The sequence below is a fragment of the Chelonia mydas genome, chromosome 28 (genome assembly GCF_015237465.2).
Source record: "Chelonia mydas isolate rCheMyd1 chromosome 28, rCheMyd1.pri.v2, whole genome shotgun sequence".
Taxonomy (NCBI): domain Eukaryota; kingdom Metazoa; phylum Chordata; order Testudines; family Cheloniidae; genus Chelonia; species Chelonia mydas.
The window spans coordinates 4,148,645-4,175,345 of record NC_051268.2 but is presented as its reverse complement, the minus strand read 5'-3'; the positions used below and the strand labels follow the sequence as shown (position 1 = coordinate 4,175,345).

General features: G+C 48.2%; 2 protein-coding genes and 1 long non-coding RNA gene across 4 annotated transcripts in view; 2 read left to right on the top strand and 1 right to left on the bottom strand.

Moving 5' to 3' along the window:
* The window catches only part of LOC102943236 (zinc finger protein 883), a 2,438,435-nt gene that overhangs the window by 1,692,541 nt on the left and 719,193 nt on the right, over nucleotides 1-26,701 (bottom strand). The window contains exons 8-10 of one of the 2 annotated variants that reach the window (XM_043537222.1): nucleotides 20,314-20,440; nucleotides 16,053-16,169; nucleotides 7,833-15,693 (exon numbers count right to left, since the gene is read on the bottom strand). The exons of the other annotated variant lie outside the window; for it this stretch is intronic. Of the exons in view, the coding sequence (XP_043393157.1) occupies nucleotides 13,727-15,693; nucleotides 16,053-16,169; nucleotides 20,314-20,440 (2,211 nt within the window). The 3' untranslated portion in view covers nucleotides 7,833-13,726. Of the gene's footprint in view, nucleotides 1-7,832; nucleotides 15,694-16,052; nucleotides 16,170-20,313; nucleotides 20,441-26,701 lie in introns of those variants that run through there. 2 annotated transcript variants of the gene reach the window in all.
* Nucleotides 1-26,701, top strand: part of LOC114020163 (zinc finger protein 501) — a 1,907,800-nt gene that overhangs the window by 1,195,905 nt on the left and 685,194 nt on the right. The window lies entirely within an intron of this gene.
* LOC122463967 lies at nucleotides 1,567-4,650 on the top strand. Its single transcript, XR_006287770.1, has 2 exons — nucleotides 1,567-4,560; nucleotides 4,616-4,650. It is a non-coding gene; the product is annotated as an uncharacterized LOC122463967 (long non-coding RNA).

The window sequence follows — 26,701 nt, the reverse complement described above, 5'->3', positions numbered from 1 at the left end:
GCACAAGTCCATGGGGCCGGATGCGTCGCATCCGAGAGTGCTAAAGGAGTTGGTGGATGTGATTGCAGAGCCATTGGCCATTATCTTTGAAAACTCATGGCGATCGGGGGAAGTCCCAGACGACTGGAAAAAGGCTAATGTAGTGCCCATCTTTAAAAAAGGGAAGAAGGAGGATCCTGGAAACTACAGGCCAGTCAGCCTCACCTCAGTCCCCAGAAAAATCATGGAGCAGGTCTTCAAGGAATCAATTCTGAAGCACTTAGACTAGAGGAAAATGATCAGGAACAGTCAGCATGGATTCACCAAGGGAAAGTCATGCCTGAGTAATCTAATTGCCTTCTATGATGAGATAACTGGTTCTGTGGATGAAGGGAAAGCAGTGGACGTGTTATTCCTTGACTTTAGCAAAGCTTTTGACACGGTCTCCCACAGTATTCTTGCCAGCAAGTTAAAGAAGTATGGGCTGGATGGATGTACTACAAGGTGGGTAGAAAGTTGGCTAGATTGTCGGACTCAACGGGTAGTGATCAATGGCTCCATGTCTAGTTGGCAGCCGGTATCTAGCGGAGTGCCCCAAGGATCGGTCCTGGGGCCAGTTTTGTTCAATATCTTCATTAATGATCTGGAGGATGGTGTGGATTGCACCCTCAGCAAGTTTGCAGATGACACTAAACTGGGAGGAGAGGTAGATACGCTGGAGGGTAGGGATAGGATACAGAGGGACCTAGGAGGATTGGGCCAAAAGAAATCTGATGAGGTTCAACAAGGACAAGTGCAGAGTCCTGCATTTAGGACGGAAGAATCCAATGCACCGCTACAGACTAGGGACCGAATGGCTCGGCAGCAGTTCTGCAGAGAAGGACCTGGGGTACAGTGGACGAGAAGCTGGATATGAGTCAACAGTGTGCCCTTGTTGCCAAGAAGGCCAATGGCATTTGGGGGTGTATAAGTAGGGGCATTGCCAGCAGATTGAGGGACGTGATCATTCCCCTCTATTCGACATTGGTGAGGCCTCATCTGGAGTACTGTGTCCAGTTTTGTGCCCCACAGTACAATAAGGATGTGGAGAAATTGGAGAGAGTCCAGCGAAGGGCAACAAAAATGATTAGGGGTTTGGAACACATGACTTATGAGGAGAGGCTGAGGGAACTGGGATTGTTTAGTCTACGGAAGAGAAGAATGAGGGGGGATTTGATAGCTGCTTTTAACTACCTGAAAGGTAGATCCAAAGAGGATGGACCTAGACTATTCTCAGTGATAGCAGATGACAGGACAAGAAGTAATGGTCTCAAGTTGCAGTGGGGGAGATTTAGGTTGGATATTAGGAAAAACTTTTTCACTAGGAGGGTGCTGAAATACTGGAATGCGTTACCTAGGGAAGTGGTGGAATCCCCTTCCTTAGAAGTTTTTAAGGTCAGGCTTGACAAAGCCCTGGCTGGGATGATTTAGTTGGGATTGCTCCTGCTCTGGGCAGGGCGTTGGACTAGATGACCTCCAGAGGTCCCTTCCAACTCTGATATTCTATGATTCTATGTGTGAAAGGAGTTTTTTCTATGCTGCTAGGGAAGGGAATGTGAGAGTCCACTCACAGCCTGGCTTCCTATGAGCTTTGCGGAAGCTTTGGGATCTGCAACAGAATTCTCTGCATCCTCAGGTTATCCTGGTCATCCAGGGCTGCAGGATTTGGCCCATGGTCAGTCAAGGTGCGACAGCTGCTGCAGTCTTACATGGTGAGTCCTGCAGCCTCTCTCGAAACTGCTCTGCCATGTTCTGCAGGGCAGGCTCACTGGTTGAGAACCTGGCAGAAGAGAGACCCTGGAGTAGAGAAGGAAAATGTCCTCACCAGCTACAGCCGGCAGGAGCAGGAAAGGCTGGGTTTGTTTTTAAACGTCTCTCCCTGCTCAAGCCTTTAATCATTGCTGTGTCTCTTCTCTGAACCCTCTGCAATTTATCAGGGAAAACAAACAAACAAGCAAACAAACCAAACCAGGCTCTTCTAACTGATGTAACAATCTGTTGCCTTGCAAGGTTTAATATAAATCAGATCATTCCATTCACCCAAGAGTTCAACTTTAAGGGCTTTTGGTTAACTGACCACCTAGTCACTTAACATTAACCAGTTCAAAAAGCTGGCAGGTCAAATTAGTCTTTCCTCCCAAATCAAAATGAAAAAATAAATCAGTGAAAGAAAATAACCTAAAGCACCTTTGTTGCTTTTCACAACGGCCTGGGGGAACACACAAGGGAAAATGCTTCTCTCTCCTGACACTGAGTAACATTTCTGTCTGTCCTTGAGATCCTGTCACAGGGACAAGGGCTGAGGATGCAAATGACATGTTGAGGCTACATTGGTTTGTACATTCATTCACTCCTTCATTAGTGATAAGGGTGCATGAGCTTGAACTAATCCAGCTCTGACTTTCACATCTTAGGCTATTTCCAAGGCTCGCAGTTACAAAAAACTTTTATTTCTAACCTGAGCAAGTTGAATCTGGAGTCACTGAGATGATAAAGATAGAGCCTTGCTAAGAAGTGTCTGTCCAGATGCAGTTCCCTCTGTATTCTCCCCAGTTTATGAACTCCTCTTCATTATATGGGCCACTGAACCTAATGAGTGTGGATGGTCCCAGTACTTAGGCTCCAGCCCAAGTAAGAATTTCTACACTGCAATTAAACAGCCCCAGAGCTTGAGCCTGGACAAACCCAAATCAGATGGCCTGGGCCAGCTGTGAGTTTTTAATTGTACTGTAGATATACCCTTGGTGTCAAAATCCCAGCTTTCTCACCAGGGAATCAAGCCCTAGTCCCCCATGTGACGATACTCACCACCTCTACTCATGCGGCAAGAACTGACAGCTGCCCTGCATGGGGACGTAGGGGAACATCCTGGGCAGCTCCTTGGACCGCTGTAGCTGTCAGGAGACCCAGCTAGGCAGGAGCTGCTCTGGGTTCTATGCAGGGGGAAATTAACTGGTCTGCTGACTCTCAATTGCCTGCCTACCCTGTCAATCAGGCTGACCTGGAGCTTTGGCCTCTCCCCATTGCCCCTGGGGACTGTCAGTCTCAGGGTCCTGATTTCCCATTAACCCTTCCCCTTTCTTTTGGTATTGGAACTAGCCAACCAAAAAACCCCACTAAGTTTTAGTAAGGGGCCAACAGTCCCCTGACACAAGCCATCCCCGTGAGGGTCACAGATGTCCACAGAAGACAACATAAGCTGGTTCTATGGTGTAACGGTTAGCACTCCGGACTCTGAATCCTGCAATTTAAGCTCAAATCTCAGTGGGACCTTGTGTTGGCTTGCAGCAAAGTTCAAAGTGCTCACCTTTCCTGTCTCCACTTGTGCAAGGGCAAGTCTTTTCCCTCTGTGCTTGGTGACATGCCCAATGGAGCCAGGTCTTTGGTCTGGATGGCTTGACAGGATGGCTGCAATGGGTTGGGGCTCTAGAACTTGACACCCTTGCTATCTTTGCCTGCAGGCCTGCATTATGGCCTGATGGATGGGATTCTCGCTGCTTCACCTGATGCCCAAAAGTCTGGCCCTTGTACTTGCTGCCACACTTTTCCTCTTGCCCACATGACACTTAAAGAAAGGAGTGCCAGGGCCAGGGTTAATAGTCAGGGCTAGGCAGGAGGGAGGAAGAGTCCCAGGCTGGAGCCCAGCACACCTCTCCTCCACTGGGCACCTAGAGCAGAGGTGGCAGATGCTGACAGCTCCAAGGGAAGGCTTAAAAGCCACAGAGCAACCAAGGGCGGGGCAAGAGGAGGGGAGGACCATGCCTATGCTGGCCATGCCAAACACCCGCTGAAGGTCACCCACAGACCAGCATGTGGGGCAGCTGCTGATGCTCTGTGACCAACATCAGAAGGCAGTATGAAAGGAGGGCCAGCCCCCCTGGTGGGGCCTCTTACCGGTCCCATGCAAGGTGCTCACTTTTGCAGTGGGGCAGGAGATTTTTTTCCCCAAGAGGCTTTTTCCCAGCAGGTGAGAAGCAGAGAAACACCCAGGCTCCAAAGGCGCTATTTGGCAAGCCCCCTCAAGCACAGGGTCAGGCGCAGATTTGGAAGAGGGAAACTGCTCCACACACTAGGCCGGGCATCCACCCAATTTCTTTGGTAAATCAGGAATGGCAAAGGCTAGACTGGAAGATCTAGGGCTCACACCCTAGCCTTTGTGATGCCCTACCCACAACTCCTTTCTGGGACTCTAGCTGAAGCCAGAGCATTGGCCTGAGCGGCCAAGAAGAGGCTCCAGCCCTGAAGAAAGCAGGACTTCCAGCACAAAGGGAAAACTGCACAAGCACGGCCCCAAAGAGACTCAACCTTCAATCATCTGATCTGAAGTCAGACGCCTTATCCTTTAGGCCATGCGGTCACAGGAGAAAAACCTTTTCAAGCACTTAGAAAAGACGGACACTGTGTTTCTCAGGTCATCTACTGGGGGTGCAGAGAGTCTCCGGGCACAAGAAGTCGAGTTTCCAGCGAGATGTGAGACCTAATTCTATGGAGCCAGGTGCAGGACTTTGGCAGGGAGGCATCAACATGGGGGATTAAGGTGCAGTGGATGGACTGGCTGTGTAGGTGCAGAGATTTAGTTGCCCTGAGGCCCAGGAAGGAGGAGGAATCCTGCTGGTAGGCAGAGGCCGTGGAGAAAAAGAGTAGGGTTTCTGGGACTTTTTTTGCCTCTCTTTTACCTGCCTGCTTTCTCTTGTCGTGGCAGGAATAAATACTTTTAGCAAGCCTGGCTAGCTCAGTCAGTCATCAAGCTCTGAGGGTCAAGAATTCAAGCCCCTGCCCGGGCAGTGAGCTTTTAAGTTGCCTTGTGTGCCAGGAGCCAAATGATTGCTGGTGGTGTCCAGAGCCACACACGGATTCCCAGAAGCCGCGACAGTTTCCTGGAAAGGCCCCTTTCTCCTGCTGAGTCCTTAAGAATCATGAGAGAGGCTCACATCCACAGAAGCAGGCCCAGAAAGTGAGGTCTCTGACTGGCAGGAAGAGCTGTGGGGCCAGGTGCTGAGAGAGCCAATGGGAGAGAGGGAGCAGCTGCAGTAAAGTAATGAGTACAGAGTGCAAGTGTAAAGGGGGGTATGATGCTGCTATTGTGACAAATGTTCCTGGCTTATGCACTACCCTGGTGGAACCGGCTAGTGAAAGGATCCGAGTCCTCGCTCCCACTCCCTTACCCAGAGGCCTGCCTGACCTCAAGGACTCTCTTTCTACTGTCGTGTGTGGCAGAAGCCTCATAACCCTAACATGGCTGGCCCGGGATTCCTGGGGGTTTCAACTCCCAGTCTTGTTGTGGTCACTTAGAACAGGGGCTGGGGTGTTTCTTTTGCCCTGAGGCTTTGCTTATCCTTAGCTGTCACGGACGAGTGGTTAAGCCATTGGACTGAAAATCCATTGACATTTCCCTGCACAGCTTTGAATCCTCCTCACAGACAGAGACAAGCACCAGTCCCATCAAGGCCAGTAGGGTTAGGGCTCCTCAATCACCTTGGTACTATTGAGAATCTGTGCTTCTGGGGATGATGGTCATTGATAAAGGAGAAGGGGTGAATCTCTGATCCCTGGGGGAAAGGTCCCATCTGCCCAGACTGGGTGCCAAGGAAATGGAGGGGCAGTCAGTGCTTAGATAACAGAGATTCAGGCAGTTTACACACTGCAGGGACACTGTCTCTAAACAGAAGGCAAGTACAATGCGTTTGAGATGCTGATGATGGCCAGTAAAAATGCTGGATGCAGTGAGAGATGAGAACAAAGGAATGGAGAGTGAGTGGCAGCTCCACACAGGGCCAAGGTGTTCAGACACCCCAATATTAGACACTCTGGAGCATCTTAGAGACAAAAGGTAAACAGAGACCCAGCCCCTTGCAATGTCCTTCTCCTGGGAGAAGAAGCCCTGGACACAAAGGAGCTGGATTGAGAGTGGGGTGGAAGGTCCGAAGGGAAAAAAGGCAGCTGCAGTCCCGCCAAGTTATGGAAACTAGGCAAAGCAGAATGAAAGGGCTTCACACTCCACACAGCTCAGCCGGGCAGGCATCAGCAGATTTTGGGGGCTGGGATTGATCTGCATGGGCAGCAGCACCACAAAAGGCAGGCTGGGATCGACAGGCCTAGGGAATATTTCAAACATTTTTTTGTAGGTATGATGAATGCAGCCTCCGCTCCTGGGTCTTCCCCAGGGACAGAATATTTCATTGCAAAATAAAACTTTTAATTGAAAGGAGTAAAAGGAAATTGCCACACAATGGTGCCAGAGACTAAGGAATGAAAAGCCCATGTTTCCTAAGTCATAAAATATCAGGGTTGGAAGGGATCTCAGGAGGTCATCTAGTCCAACCCCCTGCTAAAAGTAGGACCAATCCCCAACTAAATCATCCCAACCAGGGCTTTGTCAAGCCAGACCTTAAAAACCGCTAAGGATGGAGATTCCACCACCTCCCCAGATAACCCATTCCAGTGCTTCACCACCCTCCTGGGGAAATAGTGTTTCCTAATATCCAACCTAGACCTGCCCCCTGCAACTTGAGACCATTACTCCTTGTTCTGTCATCTGCCACTACTGAGAACAGTCTAGAGCCATCCTCTTTGGAACCCCCTTTCAGGTAGTTGAAAGCAGCTACCAAATCCCCCCTCATTCTTCTCTTCTGCAGACTAAATAAGCCCAGTTCCCTCAGCCTCTCCTCATAAGTCATGTGCCCCCGTCCCCTAATGATTTTCATTGCCCTCCTCAGGATTTTCCCCAGTTTGTCCACATCCTTTCTGTAGTGGGGGGGGGGGGGGGGCAAAACTGAATGCAGTCCTCCAGGTGTGGCCTCACCAGTGCCAAATGGAGGGGACTAATCAGGGGAGGGGATGGGAAGGGGTGGAGTGGGGGGTCGAGCCTGTGACAGAGGCAGGGGTTGAGCAGTGAGCGCACACACACACTCCCCCCGGCACACTGGAAAGTCGGCGCCTGTAGCTCCAACCAGTCAGTGCCTACACAAGGAGCTGCCTATTAAACTTCTGAAGAGCCGCATATGGCTCTGGAGCCACAGGTTGGCCACCCCTGGAATAATCACTTCCCTCGATCTGCTGGCAACACTGATATTAATGCAGCCCAATATGCCACTGGCCTTCTTAGCCACAGGGACACACTATTGACTCGTATCCAGCTTCTCATCCACTGTAATCCCCAGGTCCTTTTCTGCAGAACTGCCACTTAGCCAGCCAGCCAGTCCCCAGCCTGTAGCCGTGCATGGGATTCTTCTCTCCTAAGTGCAGGACTCTGCACTTGTCCTTGTTGAGCCTCCTCAGATTTCTTTTGGCCCAGTCCTCCAATTTTTTTAGGTCCCTCTGTATCCTGTCCCTACCCTCCAGCACTTGGATTCTTTACATGCTTTCTCAGAGGGAAGAGCACAAGTTCCATGATTTCATAGGAGAGTTTTAGGGCTATTTTGAGCCAGGGAACTATGCTATAGGGTGCTTTCTTTGTGTGGATTTCACAGGTGGATCAACACAGATGCGCACTGAGACCCTTCTCAGGGTGCTGAGGGCTCCTTGTTGCCACCTGCCACTAAGAAGAGGGAGTTTTGCATTTGGCAGCTGGATATTAGTGACCAAACTCACCCAGCCTGTCAGGCACTCAAAGCACCCTTCTCTGAGCTACAGCAGCCCGGCCAGTTGACAATAGAAGCACCCTAAACCCCTAGTTCCTTCAATGTGTCCCTCTCTAGGTCCAGCCCCGATCACCAGATACTCAAATAAATCCCACATCCTCTCTTCCAGAAGCAATGGTGTACCCCCAGTTACCAGTTTTACTGTTTCACACACAGCACTTGAGTACAGTTATTGAACAAACGGAAATTTATTTAACAAGGGAGAGAGATTTATGTGGGTGACAGAAACAGTTACCAACAAAACAAAATCACAAAATGCAACCTACACTTTTTAATAGTTACCTTTCCTATCTAAATAGATTCTCACCTCACATTTCAGTCTATTGCAGTGATTGCTAGTCCCTAGGAGCCAGGGCCCTGCCTTTCATGAAGCACCACTGGTCATTAGGGATCTCCTTGTTGAATGGAGCCAAAGTGTGTTTCTCCGCCCTGTTATAAACTGAATCAGTCTTTTGTCTTTATGACAACGAGGAGATTGTCCTTTCTGTGAATATAGTCCTTTTCACTGCCATAGGGTTTCGATGTCTATAGTTTGTCTTTGATAGTTTTCCATGGGGTTTTTTGGGTTGGTGCAAAGGTTGACAATTGAGCAATACATCACATAACTGGTTAGCAAGGAATGGGTGACAATTCCCTCCCACTTGAATGTGCCATCCCCACCAAGACCTGTGACTAGGGTGACTGACTTTCATGACAATACCATAAGGGCATAATTTTCCATGTACTTACATTACTCCTTAAATATGACTCGTACACACCTCTTGCAGTGATTAGGAGTAACAATAATTTACAAGCTTTCAGCAGAGATCTCACTGCTATGCTTCCTGGATAAATATCATAAAATCAGTGTAATAGGTGTGATGAGTTTGAAAGGTCTGAGACAGAAGTTTCTTGCCAACTCTGTCCACATATCTATTCAAAGGACACCATCATAGGACCTAATGACATCAGCCACACCATCAGGGGCTCGTTCACCTGCACATCTACCAATGTGATATATGCCATCATGTGCCAGCAATGCCCCTCTGCCATGTACATTGGCCAAACCAGACAGTCTCTACGCAAAAGAATAAATGGACACAAATCAGATGTCAAGAATTATAACATTCAAAAACCAGTTGAAGAACATTTCAATCTCCCCGGACACTCAATTACAGACTTAAAAGTTGCAATTCTTCAACAAAAAAAAACTTCAAAAACCTCTCCAACAAGAAACTGCAGAACTGGAATTAATTTGCAAACTGGACACCATTAAATTAGGCTTGCATAAAAACTGGGATTGGATGAGTCATTACACAAACTAAAAACTATTTCCCCATGCTAATTTCGCCCCTACTGTTGCTCACACCTTCTTGTCAACTGTTTGAAATGGGCCATCCTGATTATCACTACAAAAGTTTTTTTTCTCCTGCTGATAATAGCCCACCTTAATTGATTAGTCCCATTGGCTTAGAGCATGTGTAATAACAGTGCAACACCAGCGCAGTTACATCGGTGCATCTGCGCCAACATCAGCTTTATTGTGTAGCCAGAACGTCAGACACAAAACCAGAGAATCAGGACTCAACATGCGAATATCCAGACGTCTGAAATTGGAGCCTGACACATTCGTTGCCTCATTGGTTTCCATCATTTCTACAGCCTGAAAGTCCTTGTTACCCAATTAGGCAGCCAGTTTGGGATCCACGGGGAAGGAATGTCCTATGAAACACTCTCTCTTTGCATCCAAACGGTGAAGGATGATCATTCTCAATCTAACCCTGGCATCCTTTGGAACTGTAATCAGTGACACTGCACTAGTAAGTGGAGTTGTACAAACAATTTTCCTTCGGTCATTGGTCACCAGAGCTTCCTTTACTGGGGTGGAAACCAAGAACCGAGTGTGTACTCTTTCAGCCCCAGTTCTTTCCAAATCCTTGGCCTTGGTTAGGGTAAATTTACACTTCTCTGAAGTAAAATCCTTTACAAAACTACTCAAAATCTCAGCAGTGAATGGCTCCCGAAACATGCCCAGATTTCTTTAATTTGGTGGCACAGTTCCAGGCAAGGGTCTGCATACAGGGCTGGATCAGAATCTCTGTTAGTTACCAGAGCTTCAGTTTCTATTCAAAAATAGCTATTTTTCTGCCTCTACTAAATTTCCAATACTGATTTCATTTTATACACACTTTGTAGCACATACAATGGATAAATTCAACAAAACCCCCACTTCTATTTCCTCAATATCTGCGTCATAAAGGGAGGCATTCCCCATATCATAGGATTAGCTAGGAGAGATCTTCTCTGGGGCCTGCATTACAAATGCTTTGGGAACCAAATACAAGGGCATTTTGCCTAGTTCAAAATCACTTACCATGGAATTCTCTGCCAGATCATCTGAGACAGTATTGACTTAACCAATTGTACTAGACTATGATCATAGAATTATAGAATATCAGGGTTGGAAGGGACCTCAGGAGGTCATCTAGTCCAACCCCCTGCTCAAAGCAGAACCAATCCCCAACTAAATCATCCCAGCCAGGGCTTTCTAAAGCCTGACTTTAAAAACCTCAAAGGAAGGAGATTCCACCACCTCCCTAGGTAACCCATTCCAGTGCTTCACCACCCTCCTAGTGAAAAAGTTTTTTCCTAATATCCAACCTAAACCTCCCCCACTGCAACTTGAGACCATTAGAATCATAGAATATCAGAGTTGGAAGGGACCTCAGGAGGTCATCTAGTCCTACCCCCTGCTCAAAGCAGGACCAATCCCCAATTTTTGCCCCAGATCCCTAAATGCGAGGATTGAACTCACAACCCTGGGTTTAGCAGGCCAATGCTTAAACCACTGAGTTATCCCTCCCCCCTGAATTAGTCCTTGTTCTGTCATCTGCTACCACTGAGAACAGTCTAGAGCCATCCTCTTTGGAACCCCCTTTCAGGTAGTTGAAAGCAGCTATCAATCCCCCCTCATTCTTCTCTTCCGCAGACTAAACAATCCCAGTTCCCTCAGCCTTTCCTCATAAATCATGTGCTCCTTCCCCCTAATCATTTTTGTTGCCCTCCACTGGACGTTTTCCAATTTTTCCACATCCTTCTTGTAGCTTGGGGCCCAGAACTGGACACACTACTCCAGATGAGGCCTCACCAATGTCGAATAGAGGGGAACGATCACGTCCCTCAATCTGCTGGCAATGCCCCTACTTATACATCCCAAAATGCCATTGGCCTTCTTGGCAACAAGGGCACACTTTGTTGAGTTAGTTGGGGTTCGGCTGTTGTTCACCATTTCTGAGTGGAGATTTTAAATCACCACTGTTACTCTGTTAGCATGTCCAGTAAATTGGAGTGTTGTCTCCTGTTGACAGAACTGCACTTGAACCTCCTCCATGTCATCATGGAGGGGTGGGGGAAAAGCAAAGCTGAAGTGAGAAATGATGACTTCAGCAAATGGCCATTTGTCTTAAATTCTCCAATAAAATCTGAGCTACATCCTATCAAACAGAATATCCAATTGGGTGACCAAACAGCTTTCAGGAAAGCTAGAAACCCACATCAGAGAGAGATAGAATACTTGACAATGAAAGTGTCAAGTGAAATTCCAGAGCAGGTTATATCTGATTACTCAGAATCAGGACAAGAGATTTTCCCATCACATTCTCCTCTGATCCATTCAACCCTGCTTCACTCAGCACTGTCTCAATAGTCACTTACGATATTTACAAATTTTTTAAAAACAATGAGGAATGCTTGTGGCACCTTACAGACTAATAAATTTATTTGGGCATAAGAAAGCTTATGCCCAAATAAATTTGTTAGTCTCTAAGGTGCCACAAGTACTCCTCATTGTTTTTTCTGATACAGACTAACACAGCTACAACTCTGAAACAAAATTTTTAGTATCCTAGCATTCCCATAATGGGGGACAAAACAGCCAGCTTGCCAGAAGTGGCTTTACCAATAGATGGAATCTGGGATTTTTAACTCCAAATGATCACACTGTGTTTGGGATCCATTTGAATTCCCCTTCCAGGTCTTTGACACTTTTATCTCCAGTCATAGCAACTCTGATATAAGATTAAAAAAGTCAAAGTATCGTCTCCAAGCACAGACAGCTGAGAACACTTTATCACATGACACTTTGAGAAGCGGAGGGATAGAATGTGATGAAGATAAACTGTGCATGGTGTTGGATTAAAGTAATAATTAATACATTTATGTTCTGGGAAAATGTGAGAAACAATAGCCCAAAACAGACCCCGGATTCAGCCTGATCATTAGAAAGAAATACACCGCTCAACTTGCTGAGTTTGTGTTAATTGAAATATGCCTGTCTGTTTATATGGTCTGTGTTAATTGTAGAAGCACATCCCGAGACAAAAAGTCTGTTCTCAAGTGATAAGAGTACCCTTAAGGACAGCTGCTGTTACAACTGTTTTCCTGAACTCAGGAAGATCTGTTAACCCCCACTCTTGCATTTTTATCTGGCTTGTTTTCTTTTCCTGTGTAACAAGTGGTATGAACAGGTTTATTGGAGCCTGTCAAGCCCGAATGATTTTAGAATGGTTATGTTAAAGAATGAATAGGTAATAAAATATGGATGTGATAGGAAAAATGTTAAGTGGAATAGAGTGTGATTGCGGTTGGATGTTTGGATGAGTAATAAAAGTTTGAGGTGCCAGACTTAGAATAATAATAATGACACCACATCTGGAGGAAGAAAAACAACTATCCTCTGACAGGACCGTTTGGCCGAAGAATGCGCTGGGCGAGATAACCCAATAACCCTGACGGCACACCTCAACTGCCTCAAGGACAGAGGTACCGAAGAACAAGATAACAACAAACCATCATTGCTGTGCCATCTGTGTTATTGATTATCACTTCAAACATGACAACAGCACGACGAGGCAAACCCCATAGGCTTGTATGAGGATGGATCCCTATAAAGACAGACCCTAAAGACTGAGGACTTTGGTTCTGCAACCAACTTCCAGGAGCATCGGATGCACATCTGACAAGGCCCGGCTCCATCCTCATGTCCAGGCCACCTGGCGAGTGACTTGGCACAAGAAACTTCTAGGCTGGTAACTATAATAACAACCTTGCAGAACTTGTGTGTGTGGGTGAATGAGTGAGTGAATGGAAAGTTAGAACTATAACTGGTTACTTACCTTGATTCTTTCTGTATTCACAATAAACGTGGCATATTGCCTTATCCCCTGAATAAGATCCTGCTGGTTTTTATTTTCTAAGTATAACATTTTAGTGGAGAATTGCGAAAGGGGGAATATTGCATATATCTTGGTTATTGTGAAAATTGGTGTGCACATCACCAGCTCTAGAGAGCTTGGCACTTTTATTTGGGTAACCAGACAAACTCTGAAGGGTATAGGAGTTTGTCCACCTCCCAGGTCTTGAGGATATATATATATAGACAGAGGTGAATCAACCTCCTGGCCTTGAAGAATATATATAGGCAGAGGTAAATATATGCATAAAAGTACTACAGAGCTCATATTATTCAGCTATGATTTCAGAATCTAGGCTGTGTTGCTTGCTGAACTGTCAGCTGTGACGGGAAAGTTTGAACAAGCTTTTAAAAAATGTTCAAGAAAAGGCCGGGTAAACTTTTGCCTGAAGGGGAAATAGAACTGGAGGTGGCCCCAACCTCACCATTTGTTCAGGAGATCACTCCTTTTAAACAAATCCTTCACAAATTTAGGCACAGTCCTTGGACAGAACAAGCCTTAGCTGATGTCTGCACCATTTTGGACCTAGAGGATAGACTGGCTCAATATATCCTCGTATACAAACCCTCTAGTACTGCCAAAAGAGATGCAGCAGCAATTTGGTTGTTGTGGGAAGCATGTAAGGATTCTTACCTCTGCTTAGCTTCATGGGACAATGGAGTTGATAGAAAGGACAAAGGGGTTACCTCAAAACGGGGCAAACTGAAAAATGCCAAAATGGGCACCTCATCTGGACAAGCTGGGGGATAGCAGTGCTGCAAACAGTTGAAACAGCTTTAAATATCACTATGTGGGAATCAGCCAAAGTATTATTAAAAAAAAGAAGCCTTGATAGCCCTAGAGGCTTTTATGGTGTTGATCTCCCTTGCAGATTTTCTGATGCCTAACATGGGCTGAGCTCCAAAAAAAGGTCTCCCCACACTCACTGCATTCATAGGGTTTATCACCTGTGTGCATTCTCTGATGGGTAATAAGGTTTGAGCTACGATTGAAGGTTTTCCCACACTCACTGCATTCATAGGGCCTCTCCCCTGTGTGGATTCTCTGATGATTACGATGGGTTGATCTGCTAGTGAAGCTTTTCCCACACACACTGCATTCATAGGGCCTCTCTCCTGTGTGGATTCTCTGATGGGTAATGAGGCGTGAGCTGCAATTGAAGGTTTTTCCACACTCACTGCATTCACAGGGCCTCTCTCCTGTGTGGATTCTCTGATGCGTAATAAGGTGCGAGCTGTGATTGAAGGTTTTCCCACACTCACTGCATTCATAGGGCCTCTCCCCTGTATGGATTCTCTGATGATGAAAAAGACCTGATCTATGAGTGAACTTTTTCCCACAGTCACGGCATTCATAGGGCTTCTCCCCAGTGTGGATTCTCTGATGATTAAGATGGGTTGATCTGTTACTGAATCTTTTCCCACACTCACTGCATTCATAGGGCCTCTCCCCTGTGTGGATTCTCTGATGGGAAATAAGGTGTGATCTGTGAGGAAAGTTTTTCCCACACTCACTGCATTCATAGGGCCTCTCTCCTGTGTGGATTCTCTGATGATTAAGATGGCTTGATCTGTTAGTGAAGCTTTTCCCACACTCACTGCATTCATAAGGCCGCTCTCCTGTGTGGATTCTCTGATGGGTAATAAGATGTGATCTGTGAGGGAAGTTTTTCCCACACTCACTGCATTCATAGGGCCGCTCCCCTGTGTGGATTCTCTGATGATTAAGATGAGTTGATCTGTTAGTGAAGTTTTTCCCACACTCAGTGCATTGATAGGGCCTCTCTCCTGTATGGATTCTCTGATGTTTAATAAGGTGTGAACTGCAGTTGAAGGTTTTCCCACATTCACTGCATTCATAGGGCCTCTCCCCTGTGTGGATTCTCTGATGACTAACAAGGCTTGAGCGTTGACTGAAGCTTTTCCCACACTCACTGCATCCATAGGGCCTCTCCCCTCTGTGGATTCTCTGATGACTAACAAGGCTTGAGCACCGAATGAAGGTTTTCCCACACTCACTGCATTCATAGGGCCTCTCCCCTGTGTGGATTCTCCGATGTTGAACAAGGCCTGATCTGTGAATGAAGTTTTTCCCACACTCATTGCATTCATAGGGCCTCTCTCCTGTGTGAATTCTCTGATGTCGAAAAAGGCCTGATCTCTCAGTGAAGTTTTTCCCACACTCACTGCATTCATAGGGCCTCTCCCCTGTGTGGATTCTCTGATGATTACGATGGGTTGATCTGTTAGTGAAGCTTTTCCCACAATCACTGCATTCATAGGGCCGCTCCATTGTGTGGATTCTCTGATGGGTAATAAGATGTGAGCTGCAACTGAAGCTTTTCCCACACTCACGGCATTCATACGGCCTCTCTCCTGTGTGGATTCTCTGATGCCTAATAAGGTGCGAGCTGTGATTGAAGGTTTTCCCACACTCACGGCATTCATACGGCCTCTCCCCTGTGTGGATTCTCTGACATTTAATAAGGGCTGAGTAGTCACTTAAGTTCTTCTCACCCTCCATGCATGTATTTTTTCTCTTTCCCATGAGGATTTCCTGCTGGGTTGTGGTTTCCCTGAGGTTCTTCTGAGTTCCCTGACAGTAAATATATTTATCCACTTTCTCCCCTGGCTGGTTTCCCTGCTCCCTCTCTAGTCTGTGCTGAATCTCACAGGATTTTCCCTGCTCATGACTCCTGGACACATTCCTTTTTGATCTTTGCAATAATGCTCCATGTTTATCCACTTGCCCAGCATCTTCCTGCTGAGAATTCTGCTCCTCTTTCTCACATGCCATTGCATCACCTGCCGTGATAGAGACAGAAACCTCAAACAGGGATGGAAAGGGGAAGACCAAACCAAAAAAGTGCTAGAGAGATGTCAAATAAAATTCAGGAACTGAACTCCCTCAAATTCTTCCCCCAAATAGGAGAGAGGAGGGGATCAAGTCTTCACATCCTATCCAAATACACAGGGGGGAGGGAGGAAGCTACTGCCTGGTGTCTGCTAGGATCTACAGAAAGCCATGAGCTATATTTACCCTGAGGATATGACCCCTGATAGGGACAATAATGAACCGCGAGACCTCCCAAGGGCACTGTAGGGTAGCCCAGATGTTTCCTTCAGGCTCTTAAAGATTCTGAGTAGGTTTAATGTTTCCTCACCTGTGCAGGGAGCTCTCAGGATCTCTCTCTCTTCTGAATCCTGGAGGTCTGTGACCCATGGCTCCTCCCCTTGTTCCAGCTGGCAGATTATATCAGGTTTGGAAACTGGAAACCCTGCTCAGATGAGGGGAGTTCAGGTGATTTCATAAGACTTTGACATAAAAAAAACATTCTATTAATTTAACTTCAATACTTAGTGTGATCCAGTGTGCCTGGGGCAGTCCTAACTGAAAATGCCAAGGTCAGGGCAGGCTGACTCAATAGGTGTATCCCCCTTGGTCTTTTCCATTTGTTCATTGTACAGCTGATGACCCTTCATGGGCCATAAAACAGGCGAGGCAGTGCTAATGCCATTCTGCCTGGGGTGTCCTCCAGAAACACTGCACAAGTCTGGAAATACAGCTATACCCTGCACATCTATAACTCACAATACAAAGGTGCTACAAACATAGAAACAAGATTATCATATTTAGCAAATTATAACAGTTTCACAGATACCTCACATGACATAGATAGAATGATTCATTGCAATTTTATAATATTGGTATTAATAATAATAATATAAAGGGTCTCACAATTCCATACAGTGTCACACTTAATAAACCAATGAACAAGTATGGCTTGTGAGATATCGTTTGTAAACTCACAATCTACTGAATGTTATCCTCCTGTTAAAATATGTGTAGCAAAACCGTATGTAAAGTGATGAGATTTTACTGTATGGTATTACTGAAAATGTTACAACTCTGGAGAACACCCACAGACCAGGTCTTCAGAGACAGCAAGGCAAACAGCTGGTTAAATAGCCATTCTCCGGCAGGGGGAAGATGTGAACAATATATTTACATGGCATCACAGGGAAGGCTTGAAGCTCACATCCACAACAGAGAGCCCGTCACCATGACTCAGTTGAAAATTGAAGATGCTTCTAGTACAAAGGACTGAATTATAAAAAGAGATGGGGAAAACATTTGAGATTCCCTCTCTCCCCCTTTTCCCTCTCCTCATGACAACAACTCCCACAGAACTGAACTTGGGCAGGAGTGGCAGTTAGGAAGAGTCCGGGTTGAAAGGAAAGCCAGCCCCGTCTCAGCATCTGGTGAAAGAATCATTTGCTTTGAATCCACTTTAGTTTCTTAAGTTAGATGTTAGTTTGTGTTTTATCTTTTATTTCTTTTGTAAACCATTCCGACTTTTATGCCTCATTACCTGTAGTCACTTAAAATCTTTTTTTTTTTTTTTGGTAGTTAATCTTGTTTTATCTTACCAGTGTGTTTAAAGTTGGTGGGAAATTCCATTTGGGATAACAAAGGCTGGTGCATGTCATTTTCCACTGATGAAATGAAAGATCTGACGTGAGCTTGTGTTGTTCAGTAGCATGCTGGACAGTGCAGGACACACATTTCTGGGGAAAGTCTGTCACTTGAGAATTTGCTGGTGTTCTCCTGAGGTGTAATTCAGGAGTGGCTGACTAGCAGCACTCAATACTGTGTAGCTGGGAGAGAGTTACATGCTGGAGACTGGGTGTTAACTGGCCAAGAGGGTCTGTTCTCACCGTGGAAAAGGCACTCCAGGTTGGAGAACTGAGGGGATACAGCTGTTCAACAGTCCAGATTGTACTGTGGGTAATGTCATAGACACTCATTATGACACAGAGAAGATAAATCCATGTCCCTGAAGTTGAAGACTCCAGAGAGAGGACAAGTCTCCCTGGCACTGCTTCTTGCTGACAGAGAGGTCCAGAGACAGTGAGAGAGTCCTGGGGAAGCTGGGAACAGTAAGCATGGGCTGGTGGGGTTCAGTGGAGAAAGGGAACAGGAAGGGCAGGGATATCACTGAATGCAGGATCTCAGCAGTACTAGATGTCAGGATAGCACATATTGCATCCCATCGGAAAACATAATCCCAACTATACATACAAAATGATGGCGTCTAAATTAGCTGTTTCCACTCAAGAGAAGGATCTTGGAGTCACTGTGGACAGTTCTCTGAAAATATGAAGTCAATGTGCAGCGGCAGTCAAAAAAGCTAATAGAATGTTGGGAATCATTAAGAATGGGATACATAATAAGGCATAAAATATCATGTTGCCTCTATATAAATTCATGGTACGGCCACATCTTGAATACTGTATGCAGATGTGGCCGCCCCATCTCAAAAAAGATATATTGGAATTGTAAAAGTTTCAGAAAAGGGCAACAAAAATGATTAGGGGTATGGAACAGATTCCGTATGAGGAGAGATTAAAAAGGATGGGACTTTTAAGCTTGGAAAAGAGATGAAGAAGGGGGGATATGAGAGAGGGCTATAAAATCAAGACTGGTGTGAAGAAAGTAGATAAGGAAGTGTTATTTACTCCTTCTCATAGCACAAGAACTAGGAGTCACCCAGTGAAAGTAATAGGCAGAAGATTTAAAACAAACCAAAGGAAGTATTTCTTCACACAACGCAGAGTCAACCTGTTGAACTCTTTGCCAGAGGATGTTGTGAAGGCCAAGACTATAACAAGCTTAAAAAAAAAAAAATTCATTGAGGATAGGTCCATGAATGGCCATTAGCCATGATGAGCAGGGATGATGTCTGTAGCCTCTGATTGCCAGAAGCTGGGAATGGACAACAGGATATGAATCATTTATTGATTACCTGTTCTGTTCATTCTCTCTGGGATACCTGGCATCAGTAACTGTTGGAAGACAGGATATTGGGCTATATGGAACTTTGGTCTGACCCAGTATGGCCGTTTTTATGTGCTAGGAAATCTAGTGAGTCCAGTGCAATGGGAGGGAGTAGGAAAATCCCTGGGTGTGGAGAACACTGGGAAATTAGAAGCTACAATTCAGGAGCAACAGACTAATTAGTCTGGAAGAGCTGAAAGTGAAAAATAAGAATCAGGTCATGTGACTTCAGGAATGATGGACTCCAAAATCCAAGGAGCCTACAGAGAAGAGAGATTGTGGCTATTACACATGGCGATGAAGGAGCAAGACTCTCCATATCTCAAGAATTTTCACTACAAACCTAGGCCATTTTCACATGCTGGGGTGCAATCCAGACCAGTGAGGAGCTGTATCTTCTGTAATCCTGAGTGACATTCAATGTTCTGCAGCTCGAGCTCCCTTGTCTGGATACCCCCAGCCAGCATTCAAGGACGCACCGAGTCTCTGTGTGATCAGTAACCCTGGACCAGCAGCTCTGACTCCAGCAGCCTGCTTGTTACACCCCAAGCACATTCTGGTCTGGGTGGAGTAGGCTCAGGGTTTGAGAAAAGGCCGGGGATATGAACATTCTCTTGGTTATGCTGGACCAGAGGAGGGCAAACTATGGCCCGTAGGCCGGATCTGGCCCATCAGGGCTTTCAATCTGGCCCACGGGACTGCCAGCTTCGTGGCGCAGCAGGGCTAAGGCAGGCTTCCTGCCTATTCTGGCTCCATGCAGCTCCTGGAAGGAGCTGGCTCCACATTCCTGTGGACCCGGGGTGGGAGGGGCAGAGGGCTCCGTGTGCTGCCCTCACCTGAAGGCACATCCCCCCACAGCTCCCACTGGCCTGGAATGGGGAAGCGCGGCCAATGGGAGCTTCTGGGGTGGTACCCGCAGGCAAGGGCTGCATGCGGCAGAGCTACCTGCCCCACCCCACCACCAGGAGCCACTGCTGGACATGCTGGCAACTTCCAGGAGCGGCACAGGGCCAGGGAGCCTGCCTTAGCCCTGCTGTGCACCGCTATGACCCCAGAGCCGCTCAAGGTAAGTGGCACCGGGCCGGAGCCCACCCCCCAAAGCCATCCTGCTCCCTGCATCCCAACCCCCTGCCCTGAGCCTTCAACCCCCTGACCTGAGCCCATGCCACACCCCACATCCCTCCTGCACCTCAACCCCTTGCCTTGAGCCCCTTCCTGCACACTGCACCCCCTCCAAAACCCCACACTCCCTCCCACACCCAAACCCCCTGCCCTACATTCATGGCCCTGCGTACAATTTCCCAACCCAGATGTAGCTCTCGGGCAAAAAGTTTGCCCACCCCTGAGCTGGACCTAACCCCCAGTTTTTCTTCAACACACAGGAGATACCTGACACTCTGTGATACTGCTCCTGTGCTCTGTTCCCAAAGTGTTCTGTACCAGGGGAGGGTCTCTGGCAGTGTGTGTGTCACTGGCACATTGGGGTGATGCTGAAACAGGACAGAGTAGAGATGGCATTGTGGGGGTGGCGTGAACCTCATCTCTGCAGTTCCCCTTCCAAGAAGAGAGGGGACAGGAATCCTTACCCAGCGAGGTCACATTCTCATAATTCTCCTGCATGACGTCTCTGCAGAGGGCTCTCTGATCGGGGTCCAGCAGCGCCCACTCTTCCCTAGTGAAATACACCGCCACCTCCTCAAAGGTCACCAGCCCCTGAAAGAGCAAGAGCCCCACACTCAGTGCCTGCTGCCCCACTCACAGCCCCACTATTTGCGTGGGAGAGGCACCAATCAACTGGAAGCTCTGGGTGGATCGCAGTCAACAGAGTCCCACCGACATCCCGCTCAGAGCACCCAGGAAACACCAGGGTGAGGGGACGAAGAGAGAGCCCCTTGTCTCTCCCAGAAGATCCACCACACACCTACTAGCCACAGACTGATACAGGAGCTGGAGCCCTTAGCAGGGTCCAGGGAGAGCTCCCTGGTAGGAAGCCCAACTCCCTGCTCCTTGTGAGGAGCTGGATATGAAGGGAGGGGAATCTCCCCTAAGCCTGACTGGTGGGTGCCCCCTTCATCTCTCACAGCAGCTGCTGGTTAGTCAGGTCAGGCTTCAGAACTATGAGTCTGGTTAGTTTTCCTAGCCCCATGTAGGTAGGTTATTTTCTGTTCAACAAATTAGAGCATTTCTACCTCCGAACCTCATGGGTCGGTTCCTAGAATCTAGGCCACTTATTAAACAACTGCCAGAAGCTTTGCCACCCCCTGTCCTCCTCCCTTTCTCCACCCTGTGCATTTCCTGCCACCCTCCAACCCAGACGGTGCAAACCTTCCCATCTCCAGTGTATTTGCTGTCCCTCTCCCTCCTGCAGGAACCCACCAGCAACCCCCAGATAATCCTTACCTGAGCTGACGCCTCTGCAGCCATTTTTCTTCCCTGTCCCATGGGAGGATGAGATGAGTTGGAGCAGAACATGGACATCATTCTGCAGCCTGGCCGGGCGAGAAGGGTAATTGTGGGGGTTTCAGAACAGGCTTTAATTTATTTCACATCACAATTCCCCCAGGCTCTTTCCCTGCAGACAGAGATTGTAAATTCTGACATGCTGAGAAAATGGTTGATCTCTTTATTGCAGTGTAGACCTGGCCCCTCCTGCCAGACTAAGCCCAGAGACACATTTTTAATCTCCCTTCCCCCTCCACCCCCCATAACAAAGTCTCTGAACACAATGCTAGAAAACAGCAGAACCAAAGGAGTCATTGTGGGGGATTCCCTCGGACACTGACCCCAGGGCAGCCAGACCCCCTCAGGAACTGGCTTTTCCTCTGTCTGATCCTTTTCTTTTTCACTGGAAAGTGATTCTGTCCAGGGATGCTGCAATGCATGTGTCTGGGTGGATCAGAGAGCTGGAAATCTCTCTCCTCACTCATTTCCACCACTGCCCCTTTCCGTCTCTCCTTCCCCTATCCTCTCTCCCTGCCCCTCTGGCTGGGAAAGCCCCATTCCTGGGTTCTTTGCTCTCCATGGCTGGATTTTCTCCTAACAATTGCTAACGGGAGGAGAAATGAGAGGGGCTGTTTGTACAGAGTCATTTTCATGCCCGTCCCCAGCACTTTCCCTGAGGTCTCTCTGTTACCTGGAGTCTCTGGCTCAGAATTTAGTATTAACGGGCCCAGGGCTGCCCCAGGGGGCTAGTACCAGTTGGAGAAAGGCATCACCTTGGCCGGGCAGAGAAGAAGCTTTAATTAACATCACTTCCCAGCACAGAACCCCCGCTAGGGGAGAAGCAGCTCCGAAGCCTGGTCTCCCAGATCACAATGGAGGCTGCAATGTGTCACCCAGGAAGCTGAACCCCAATATTCTGAGCAGAGAGGGACAGAGCATTTGAGCAGCCTTCCCTCCTTTAGTTCTCTGGGGAGAGCAGCGAATGAGAGCATGTCCTCACAGGGAGAATTGCTCATCTCATTTGCCCCACTGTCCATCTGGAGTCACTCCTTGTCTTTTCTTGCAACGACAGCAAGAGACCAGATTTCAGAAAGAATGAGTCCAGAATCCTCTTGAAGGGATCATTGTGTGGCAGTTCTAATCCCCTTCCACCTCCCTCACCCCTCAGATCTATTTCAAGGGCTCGGGGGAAGAATTTTCCCTACAGAACTGGAAGTTAATGCAGTATTTATGAGAGGAGAAAAGCAAAATCTGTGGTTTCATCTCATAGTGATTGATAAGTGAATAGAAAGTTATCACAGAGAATGAGCATGGTTGGGGAATGCCGGGCATTGGAGCCAGGATTCCATCACCAGCTAATAAGTGAGAAGGAGTGTGGTGAGGATCAGCTCCCAGAGCCTCCAGCCAGGGGCCTCCAGACACCAACCAGTTCCCAGAACACAGACCCGCCAGGCAGGGTCTAAAAATCCCTGGGTATGGAGAACACTGGGAAATTAGAAGCTATAATTCAGGAGAAACAGACTCTAAATAGTCTGGAAAAGCAGAATGTGAAAAATAAGAATCAGGGTGATGTGACTTCAGGAATGAGGGACTCAAAAATCCAAGGAGCCTGCAGAGAAGAGAGAGTATGGCTATTACACATGGCGATGGGGGAGCAAGACTCTCCATGTCTCAAGAAATGTCACTACCAACATAGGCCATTTTCACATGCTGGGGTGTAATCCAGAGCAGTGAGGAGTTGTGTCATCTGTAATCCTGGGTGAGATTCAATGTTCTGCAGCTGGAGCTCCCTTCTCTGGATACCCCCCGCCAGCATTCAAGGGCGCCCCAAGTGTCTGTGTGATCAGTAACCCTGGACCAGCAGCCCTGACTCCAGCAGCCTGCTTGTTCCACCCCAAGCACATTCTGGTCTGGGTGGAGTAGGCTCAGGGTTTGAGAGAAAGCCAGGGGTAGGAAGCTTCTGTTGGTTATGCAGGACCTAACCCCTGGTTCTACTTGTGTAAACAGGAGATATTTGACACCGTGAGATGCTGCTCCTGTGCTCTGTTCCCAAAGTGTTCTGCAGCAGGGGAGGGTCTCTGGTCGTGTGTGTGTCACTGGCATGTTGGGGTGATGCTGAAACAGGACAGAGCAGAGGTGGCATTGTGGGGGTGGTGTGAACCTCATCTCTGCAGTTCCCCTTCCAAGAACCGAGGGGACAGGAATTCTTACCCAGCAAGGTCACATTCTCATAGTTCTCCTGCATGACGTCTCTGCAGAGGGCTCTCTGAGCGGGGTCCAGCAGAGCCCCCTCTTCCCTGGTGAAATACACAGCCACCTCCTCGAAGGTCACCGGCCCCTGAAAGAGCAAGAGCCCCACACTCAGGACCTGCTGCCCTACTCACAGCCCCACTATTCGTGGGGGAGAGGAGCCAATCAAATGGGAGCTCTGGGTGCATTGCAGTCAACAGAGTCCCACCCCTACCCTGCTCAGAGCATCCAGGAAACACCAGGGTGAGGGGATGAAGAGAGAGCCTCTCCTCTCTCTAAGCAGATTCATCACACACCTTCTAGTCACAGACTGATACAGGAGCTAGAGCCCCTAGCAGGGTCCAGGGAGAGCTCCCTGGTAGGAAGCCCAACACCCTCCTCATTGTGAGGAGCTGGATATAAAGGGTGAGGAAACTCCCCAAACCTGACTGGTGGGTGCCCCCTTCATATCTCACAGCAGCCACTGGTTAGTCGGGTCAGGCTCCAGCACTGGGAGTCTGCTCAGTTTTCCTAGCCCCATGTAGGTGGGTTATTTTCTGTTTCACAAATTAGGGCATTTCCACCTCCAAATCTCATGGGTCTGTTCCTAGAATCTAGGCCACTTATTAAACTAGCCCTGGCAGGTTTGCCAGCCCCTGTCCTCCTTCCTTTCTCCACCCTGTGCATTTTCTGCCCCACTCCAACCTCTAAACCAGACTGTACAAACCTTCCCACCTCCAGTGTATTTGCTGTCCCTCTCCCTCCTGCAGGAACCCACCAGCAACCCCCTGATAATCCCTACCTGAACTGGCTCCTCTGCAGCCATTTCTCTCCCCTGTCCCATGGGAGGATGGGATGAGCTGGAGGGAAACATGGACGTCATTCTGCAGCCTGTCTGGGTGAGAAGGGCAGTTGTGGGGGTTTCAGAACAGGCTTCCGTTAATTTCACATCACGATTGCCCCAGGCCCTTTCCCTGCAGAGAGACATCCTAGGTTCTGCCATGCTGGGAAAATGCTTGATCTCTTTATTACCTTGTAGACCTGGCCACTCCTACCAGGCTAAGCCCACAGAGACATTTTTAAACTCCCTTTTCCCTCCCCCTGCCCCATGACAAAGTCTGAACACAATGCTAGAAAAAAAGGCAGAACCAAAGGAATCACTTTCGAGGATTCCATCTGACACTGAAACAATGGAAGCCACACCTCAGCAGGATGGGGTTGCCATTCCAACTCTAATGAGAGTAATCAATTAAGGTATTATCAGCAGGAGAAAAAAAACTTTTGTAGTGATAATCAGGATGGCCCATTTCAGATAGTTGACAAGAAGGTGTGAGTAACAGTGGGGGAAAATTGGCATGGGGAAATAGTTTTTAGTTTGTGTAATGACTCATCCACTCCCAGTCTTTATTCAAGTCTAATTCCAGCTTGCAAATTAATTCCAGTTCTGCAGTTTCTCGCTGGAGCCTGTTTTTGAAGTTTTTTTGTTGAAGAATTGCGACTTTTAGGTCTGTAACTGAGTGTCCAGGGAAGTTGTGGCACAAAGAGGGACAGGATCCAATTAACTCACCTCCCCCCTTCCCCCGCCCACCACTTCTCCCACGGGAATTTCCTGGCTGCACAGAGACAGTTCAAACCTCTTCCTCCCTGGCACCCCAGTGACCTTCCCCCCCCAGAACTCCGGCTTCTCCCCTCCCTACCAGACACCCCCACCACCCCCCACACCACAGGGGACCTTGCCAGGCTCCAATCTCTGGTCCCCCGTGAATCCCAGCGGGGCCGGGGGCAGATCCTGGCTGCAGCTCCACTGGGGCTGAGGCAGCTCCGAGGCTTCTCCCGGATTCCCTGGGGCAGAGAGTCACTTTCCTGTCCATCCCCAACACTTCCCCATCTGGGGTCTCCCACTCACCGGGGGGCTCCAGCCCAGGGCCTAGTGCAGGTAGAGCCTGGGGCTGCCCAGGGGGCTGGTCACAGCTGGAGAAAGCCCCCCCTGGCTGGGCACGAAGGGGTTAATGACGAGCCCCCCCCCCAGCACAGACGCCGGGGAGCAGCAGCTGCCCAGCCCAGGCTCCCGGATCACACAGAGGCAGCAGCAGCATCTGGTCTGTGCCAGAGCCCTGCCCCCAGGAGCTGCCCTGCCCCCGGTCTGTGCCAGGCCCCGCCCCCAGGAGCTGCCCCACCCCCAAGCTCTGGGCTTTGTTCTCCCGGCCCTGCCCCTCCAGCTGCTCCAGCCCCGGCCTCGGCCGGGAAACCCCGCCGTGGCTCGCACTGAGCATGCACAGTAACAGCTGCTGAAACTGGAAAAAGGCTAGTGTAGTGCCCATCTTTAAAAAAGGGAAAAAGGAGAATCCGGGGAACTACAGGCCAGTCAGCCTCACCTCAGTCCCTGGAAAAATCATGGAGCAGGTCCTCAGGGAATCCATTCTGAAGCACTTAGAGGAGAGGAAAGTGATCAGGAACAGTCAGCATGGATTCACCAAGGGAAAGTCATGCCTGACTAATCTAATCGCCTTCTATGACGAGATAACTGGCTCTGTGGATGAGGGGAAAACAGTGGATGTGTTATTCCTTGACTTTAGCAAAGCTTTTGACACGGTCTCCCACAGTATTCTTGCCAGCAAGTTAAAGAAGTATGGGCTGGATGAATGGACTATAAGGTGGAGAGAAAGTTGGCTAGATTGTCGGGCTCAACGAGTAGTGATCAATGGCTCCATGTCTAGTTGGCAGCCGGTATCAAGTGGAGTGCCCCAAGGGTCGGTCCTTGGGCCAGTTTTGTTCAATATCTGCATTAATGATCTGGAGGGTGGCGTGGCTGCACCCTCAGCAAGTTTGCAGATGACACTAAACTGGGAGGAGAGGTAGATACCACTGGAGGGTAGGGATAGGATACAGAGGGCCCTAGACAAATTAGAGGATTGGCACAAAAGAAATCTGATGAGGTTCAACAAGGACAAGTGCAGCGTCCTGCACTTAGGATGGAAGAATCCCATGCACTGCTACAGACTAGGGAAAGAATAGCTAGGCAGCAGTTCTGCAGAAAAGGACCTAGGAGTTACAGTGGATGAGAAGCTGGATATGAGTCAACAGTGTGTCCTTGTTACCAAGAAGGCTAACAGCATTTTGGCTTGTATAAGTAGGGGCATTGCCAGCAGATCGAGGGGCGTGATCGTTCCCCTGTATTTGACATTGGTGAGACCTCATCTGGAGTACTGTGTCCAGTTTTGGGCCCCACACTACAAGAAGGATGTGGAAAAATTGGAAAGCATCCAGCGGAGGGCAACAAAAATGATTAGAGGACTGGAACAC